Source organism: Montipora foliosa, chromosome 7 (genome assembly GCF_036669935.1).
Source record: "Montipora foliosa isolate CH-2021 chromosome 7, ASM3666993v2, whole genome shotgun sequence".
NCBI lineage: Eukaryota > Metazoa > Cnidaria > Anthozoa > Scleractinia > Acroporidae > Montipora > Montipora foliosa.
Window position 1 is genome coordinate 27489480 of NC_090875.1, and position 7500 is coordinate 27496979.

General features: G+C 37.9%; 1 protein-coding gene across 2 annotated transcripts in view; it reads left to right on the plus strand.

The window, feature by feature from the left end:
* The window catches only part of LOC138011646 (uncharacterized), an 18648-nt gene that overhangs the window by 3844 nt on the left and 7304 nt on the right, over positions 1 to 7500 (plus strand). For both annotated transcript variants that reach the window (XR_011124752.1, XM_068858757.1), the window contains exons 3-7: positions 168 to 285; positions 875 to 1191; positions 3317 to 3498; positions 4837 to 4865; positions 5798 to 5893. Coding sequence is in view for 1 of the 2 variants with exons in the window: in XM_068858757.1 (XP_068714858.1) it covers positions 168 to 285; positions 875 to 1191; positions 3317 to 3498; positions 4837 to 4865; positions 5798 to 5893 (742 nt within the window). In the remaining variant the exon portion in view is untranslated. The remainder of the gene's footprint in view (positions 1 to 167; positions 286 to 874; positions 1192 to 3316; positions 3499 to 4836; positions 4866 to 5797; positions 5894 to 7500) is intronic.

Sequence of the window (7500 nt, forward strand, 5' to 3'; positions counted from 1 at the left end):
AAGGAATTTTTAAACTCAAAAAACCCCAGCTCTGAACCAGAGTTAAATGCTTCAAGGTCATGTCAGCTTCTGATTTAAGGCATTTACAGCTGTTGTCACATTTTTCTCTGACTTTTAAAAAATTTTTTCTTGAAAAAAATAATTATTATATTATTGTTTTTAAACAGTGGCAACCAGACATTGACAACAGCCTTTCTGGCAGGATCATACGTTTGACTATCACATGCAATGCTTCTGTTCCTTTGACTCGCTGCTTTCTTTTCAAAGCATTAGGATCAGTTACCTGTGAGTACATAACAATAATTAATTTTATTGTCAGAGCTGTTTTTTGCTGGAAAAAAGCTTCAAGTAACTTAACTATGGCTGATTTCTTGGTCTGTAATTTCATTGTCTTAGTTTGTAAAACTAACTCAGGGCCCGTGGAGAGAGAGGGGCTGGGAGGGCTGTAGCCCCCCCCCCCCCCCCTTTTAATTTTATTTTATGATGTTGTTTTTTCCTAAACCTTCCCTCCCCCCCCCCCCCCCACTCCCCTCACACCTCTGTGATGCTTACCAAAAGCTCGCCTCCTCCTCCATTTTCAAACATACTCCACAGCCCTGTAGCTCAATCAAGCAATCAATCAGTCAAGTTTATTTAATGTCTAAATGGCTAAATTTATGGTGACTGGCTCAGCAAACTTGTTTTCGGACATGCTGTGTAACAATTACAAGGTTTAAAATTAATGTTAGAAACAACTGATTAGTTAACTGTACTGTAATTTATAATAAAATTATTTAAATTGGGAAGATAGGACTTGACAGGCTTTGCATCCCTTTTTAATTTTCCAATGTTTCATATGAGAGTTGTTTGTCTTTGGTTATTTGAATTGTTGCAGATAATGCCACTTCAAGTTCTTCAGTTTGTCGGAGCTTACCAAATATGCCTTCACCAGTCTTATCGTCATCATCATCAACATCTTTGCAATTGTCACCGTCACCATCACAGTCATTATTATCATCACCATCACGGCCACCATCATCATTATCGTCATCGCTTTTACCACTAGCAAAATCATCAATAGCATCAACGCCATTAGCACGATTGTCATCAACACTGGCCTTTGTGATATCTTCAAGCACTGGAATACTGTTGCCACAGTTGACATCATCCTATCCAGGAACTCAAAGCAAAACTGTTATAGACCCATCGTGGGTGAGTGCAGTCTTCCATATGCACCATTTTCAACAATGGCCCTTTTTTAGTGCCTACTAACTGTACATCTTAGACTCAATAATCTTGTATGAATACTGTACACTGAAACGTTGTTACAGGAAAGCATTACAACTAAAATAGCAAACACCTGATGAGAAACTTATAATTTATTAATAAAGAGTAAGATGAAGCACAATGTGGAGTACAGGATTCATCTTAAAAATAGAGAAAGTGCAACAATGTTTGAACATTATCATATCCTTCTATAACCAATACATGTACAATGTATGTCTCCAAACAGATTACTTTTAAAGTCACTGTGGTACTATTACCAAAAAATCAGATTTTGAAAGCGTGTTCGTTTAACACCTACAGTGTAACTGGCAAGATTTTGAGCTTTGAGTTTTATCCAAAGGCTGTTTATTTTGAGTGTATTAGTTTAAGATTTCACGGTCTGCCATTACTCACATTCAAAGCTGACCGATTGGACCTGAGAGGGATGGATCCAAAGAAAATGACGTCATTTACTCACTAGCCTAAAATTTCAGCATGTAAACGCAATTTATTATAAAAACACGGGTTTAAAAGTCTGAAAGCCTGAAACTCCCGTGCTGCATATTAATTCAGCCGCGTACACACGTATTAATGCATTCTTAAACTTGTGAGTCTTTGACGTCATTTTCTCCTCGACCAAGCTCTCTTAAGATTTTAAAGTTAGTAATGGCGGACCAATAAATAAGAAAATTCCAGTTTAAATAAACAGGGGCCGGTTCCTGGAAGGAGGAATAAATTATACCAGGCATAACAGTTATTCCAGGGATAAATTTGCTATTCTAGCAAAATAGAATTTATTCCGGGATATAGCTATTCCTGGAATAAGGCACATTTATCCCTGGAATAGAGTTATTACTGTAACACCTTTCAGGAACCGGCCCAGGTGTCTTTTTAAAATCAGAACTTAAAATTTGTGTCAGTTAGTGTAAGTTAACATAGTTTTGAAATCCAAAGAAAAAAAAGAGTTGTTTTTTTGGTCATAGTACCAGTTTAAAAACAGACACCTCTTTTTGGGGCACACTTGTCAATGCATGCCTTAAGACAGAATTAAATTTTAAAAAAAAAAAAAAAAAAAAACTTTTTTTCAAAACAGATACTACACTACAAACACTGTCTGCACTATATACAATACACTATGTACTTACAATACTTTACTTGCAATGCACTTCATTAGCTGCTAACAACATGACTTCATGTCACAAGCTACTTACAAAATCATCGTACTTTATAGCTTAACGTAACACATTAATATTTATTTACAGCTGCATTATGCTATAGGTTCTGTATAGGTTCTGTATAGGTTAATGATATTAATAATAATAATAATAATAATAATAATAAATGAATAAATAAGTCGTAAGTTTTAGAAATGAGACAGATATTGTTTTCCCCAGCACATATCTATGACAGCTTATTTTTTTCTGACACACTCCTGTCAGTACACTCCTTTCGCCACAGACATAACTTTAAAGGACAATCTATTCACCACAGATACAATGTACTGTCTCTTCTTTCTCACGCCCACTACTGTTATTTTTTACCTTTCCCGAACTCTCCATTGTCACAGACATAAAAGCACACTCATGTCGCTACTGACACTTCTTTAATTGTCAGTACAGATGTCTATTGAAAGCCTACTATTGTCGCTACAGACCTCTCTCTCAAACTTTCTGTCAACACAGACATGTGAAGTGAATGGCTTCTGTTGTAACAGATGTATCTCTCAAGCACACATGCATTTGTCAACACAGACATTCCTCTAAAGGACACTGCTGTGATCAAATACAATATTAAAATTTGTCTGAGACACACTCCTATCATGACACAATAATATTCATCTTTCTAAATCATTATTTTATACTCCCTAATACAGTATACATAGGCATCTCTTTAGACACACTCTTGTCACCACAGACCTTTGTCTAAAGCACACCCCTGTCACCACATACATTGTATAATTTCCAAACCACACCCTTCTCTCCACTATGTTCACCAGAGAGATTCATCTATAGGGTACACCTATCATAACATAATTTTCTCTCAATCAGTGTTCTGCCCTATCTTTTGTCAGATAAACCAACCAGAGCCATCTAGTTCTACTGAAGGTAGCATTGAACCAGGCAGCCAGCAAGCTCAAACTGAGAAAGTTGGCAATGGGGTACTGATTGGGGCTGTAGTTGGTGGTGCCTCATTTTGTGCAGCTGTAGTCGTGATCATCATTTTAATTTTTCGGAAACGGAGAACGTCGTCTGGGTATGTTGATTTATCTCATCTGAGCTTTTGTCACAAGTGTAAAGAAAAGGCGTAACGTAATTGCAACCTAATACTAGATTTTAAAAAAAGTCAGGATTCAAAGTGCCCAAGCCTGTGCTAAAAAAATCGCCTCCTTTTTTTCTTCAGATTTTGAAAATGTGTTTGTTTAACACTTGACTGGGAAGATTTTGAGCTTTAATTTTTATCCAAAGAGTGTTTACTCTGAGTGTAAGTTTTGAACATGTACAATGTATTTCACGATCCACCATTACTCACGTTCAAAACTGACAGATTGGATCTCAGAGGGTTGGATCCAGGTATGAGTGACATCAAAGGCTGACACTAGCTTAAATTTTCAGCATGTGAATGTACATGTAGCTTTAAGTTATTATAATTATATGCAAAAAGTGAGTTTACAAGTCTGAAAAACTCCTGTGCTGCATATTTAGTTCTGCGGCATACACACGCATTGCATTTTTAAACTACAGCTGTAGTAAAGGAAAGGAAAGGAAAGGAACTTTATTTACCGGTAAGTGTCTAATCTTCTATCGCTGTAGAGCACTAATCGGGGACACTATAAATTGAAATTAACAAGTTAACGCAACTCAAATCAAATTTTGGTTTTTGAGGAGAGGGGAAACCAGAGTACCCGGAGAAAACCTCTCGGTGCAGAGTAGAGAACCAACAAACTCAACCCACATATGACGCCGAGTCTGGGAATCGAACCCGGGCCACATTGGTGGGAGGAGAGTGCTCTCACCACTGCGCCATCTCTGCACCCAGTGAGCCTTTGACATCATTTTCTCCTCGATTCAGCTCTCTCAAGAACTTAAAGTTAGTATTGGCAGACCATTAAATACATTGTAGGAAAATTCCAGTTAAAATAAACGGGTGTCCTTTTGAAAACAAGGCTTAAAACTTTGGTCGCGTGTAGTGTTTAGTTAAACTTAACATAGTGTTCAAATCCAAAGAAAAATAAGAATTGATTTTTTGGTCACAGGGGCACTTTAGCAGTGTGTTTGTATTTTATTTTTGTAACAACTTGATGTCAATATGTTTTAAGAATATGTTACTTTTATATTGTAATGGTTGAGGTGGAACAGTAGCACGATACGGAGGCTTATGTGAGGGAACCTTCTTCTTCATTCGCATAATCATCATTATCATCATCTGTCTGTTCATTATCATCATATATGTACTGTACCAGTGTAACCACGAAGGTGCGAATGTAGCCTATTACTGCATTTTGTACGTCTAGTAATAAAGTTATCATTGTCAATGCATGATGAGGATGTGATTAATTTTGTTTATATCAATTTTCACAACTTTTCTTTTTAGGGAAAGTACAGAGGAGGGGAACAAGCAAGGTACAGTTTGTTAGCCTTATATTATGTAACTGGCGGGATTGTTGGCGCAGGAGGCAAATAGCAAGCGGTGAAACTGCACAGACAGTGGGAAGGAACAATCATGGGAAACAATGGCACTGTGCACTGTGAACCCCAGTCCCTATTCTCTGTGCAGCTTTGCCACTCGTTGTTTGCCTTCCACGCCAACAATCTTGCCAGCTATGCAGGCTAACAGTTTGTCAGAGAACAAACGTACAGTACTGCTCAAAATGTAAGTTACCACCCTCGCATGCGACATGATTCGCGTCGTCCACTACAGGAATCGCCTCGTGTGCTAAGCGAATTGCGTCGCGTACTACAGGAATTGCGTCGCGCACGTTTAAGAAAATCTGTAAGTACATCATGTGGAGGATTGCGCGCGATCTTAATTGGCATAACGAACACACATTTTAGCAGACGTAAAAGCTTAAAGTAGGCCCTTCAGTCGAAAGGGATTCAACTTTTTCACGACAACTCAATGTTTCACAGCTGAAATTTGCATACTGTCATACGTCAGTGTTCACACAACTCGAGATTTCTTTTCATCATACCTCTTCAAAGTTTGGCGTCTCTCTTGCGTTGTGTGCAAAAGCTGTATTCAACTCTGCTTTTGCTTTAAAATTTATCAATTTGGAAATGGCTTTTGGATAGATAAAGGGTGCTTTACAGTGGGAAATCTGGATTTAGATCTTGAAATCTGGATCTACAGATTTCCAATCGAACACAAAATCTTGTCGTGGATCTCACTAATTGAAATCCTTTCTGACATGGATTTCCAATTACCGGTAATTAAATTCCGCAACAAAATCCGTTTTCAGATTTTGTGTTTGATAAAATACAAGATTAAACAAAGATCAAGACAGTACATATTGAAGGAATGAATGTTTAATTTGGTCTCTTATTTCCTATGGCAGTGGGGAACCCTGTGTATGGTATTTCAGGGGACGAATTTCAAATGGAAAAACCCCAGGGGAACGCACAGCAAAGATACCAAGATCCCCCAAGCAATGGTGAGCAGAGTGCTTGTTTTTTCTTGTTTTATTTTAAATCAGTATTAATTTTATATCATCGTCATCATCATCATCGTCATCATTATTATTTTATCGCTTTAAGTTTACTGTAATCTCTCAGTGAAATTCAAGATTTGAGTGGGATAATCAGGTCAAAAAGTCTCCCAGCACCAGATTGAAGATGGTAATGTGTGAGCAATTTCAGGGGTTTTTGTCAGTAAGTTTTAAAGTAGAAGGGACCTTGTGATAGAGTAAGCAGGCACCCCTATCATATATAAGGAAAGGTTACGTTTATACAAACGTTGGCCGTGTAGCACTTTTATTTTAAAGAGAGTTAACTGAATAGAGTGTAATGTGAAGTGCTATATTTCAATCCCATATGAACCATGTGAGCGTTAGCCCTACTGATGGAAATGGGCCCACACAAGGACAGAGAAAAACTCTGACCAGGGTGGGAATTGAACCCACGACCTTCAGGTTAGATCTCCGCCGCTCTACCGACTGAGCTACAAGGTCAGACGGGAGCAGGCCGTGGGAAGTGAAGATGTTAAAGTCACGGCAATGAACATGTACAAGTACAAGGAAAGGTTACGTTTATACAAACGTTGGCCGTGTAGCACTTTTATTTTAAACAGAGTTGGGTTCAATTCCCACCCTGGTCAGAGTTTTTCTCTGTCCTTGTGTGGGCCCATTTCCATCAGTAGGGCTAATGCTCACATGGTTCATATGAGATTGAAATATAGCACTTCACATTACACACTATTCAGTTAACCCTATCATATATAGTGTGGCTTTTGATCGTGAGACCTCCTTTGAGCAATGGCGGGTACTGTACTCAGCGTAGAAGGGTGCTTGTACCTGGGTCCCGGCTTCTAATTAAACCCCTGAATTTTAAAGCTTCTGGGTAGTTCCTTCAGGCCTCTGTTGTTGAAAGCTGGCTGAATTACTTTATCTGGTCGATAAGTTATTGGCCAACATTTAACATTATTAAAGTATATTTTTATGCTCTGGATAGTGACTTATTCACTCCATTGGATAAAGTTATCGTGTCTTTGAACAATTGGGGCCAGATGATCAATAGACCTTTTCACGGTTTCTGACGCCATATTGGTTTGAGGGCAAACACACGCATAAATTACAGTGAATATAATTATGTGACTTTTGCTGACTTGGAACCATTACAAATCCTTTAAGGTCTGACTATTGTGGATAGGGACTGTCAATACCTCAGTCTCAAAAAGCACTTCCGATCTATTGGGATTATTTTCATGAAGTATGACGATCAGAATCAAGCTAGAACGACCGTAAGCAAATTTAATTTGTAAATTTCATATAAACCCTTGTAAACAAAATTATGCAAATTGATTACCGCAAAATTTGAAGCAACATGAGGCAATTTCTAACAGATCCAATTTTCAGACATTGTGCCTACATGTATAATGAAAATTTAATGATCTAATTTCTGTTGAGTGAAAGATTTTAATTAAACCACTAAAGAGATTTAAATTTTTTTGAAATCTAGCTGCCTTTCTGCAGCGGAGTTATAGAGGTTTGAATTCGGCCAAAATCACTTACATTCACAGCAATTTAAGGCATGTCTGCCCCCC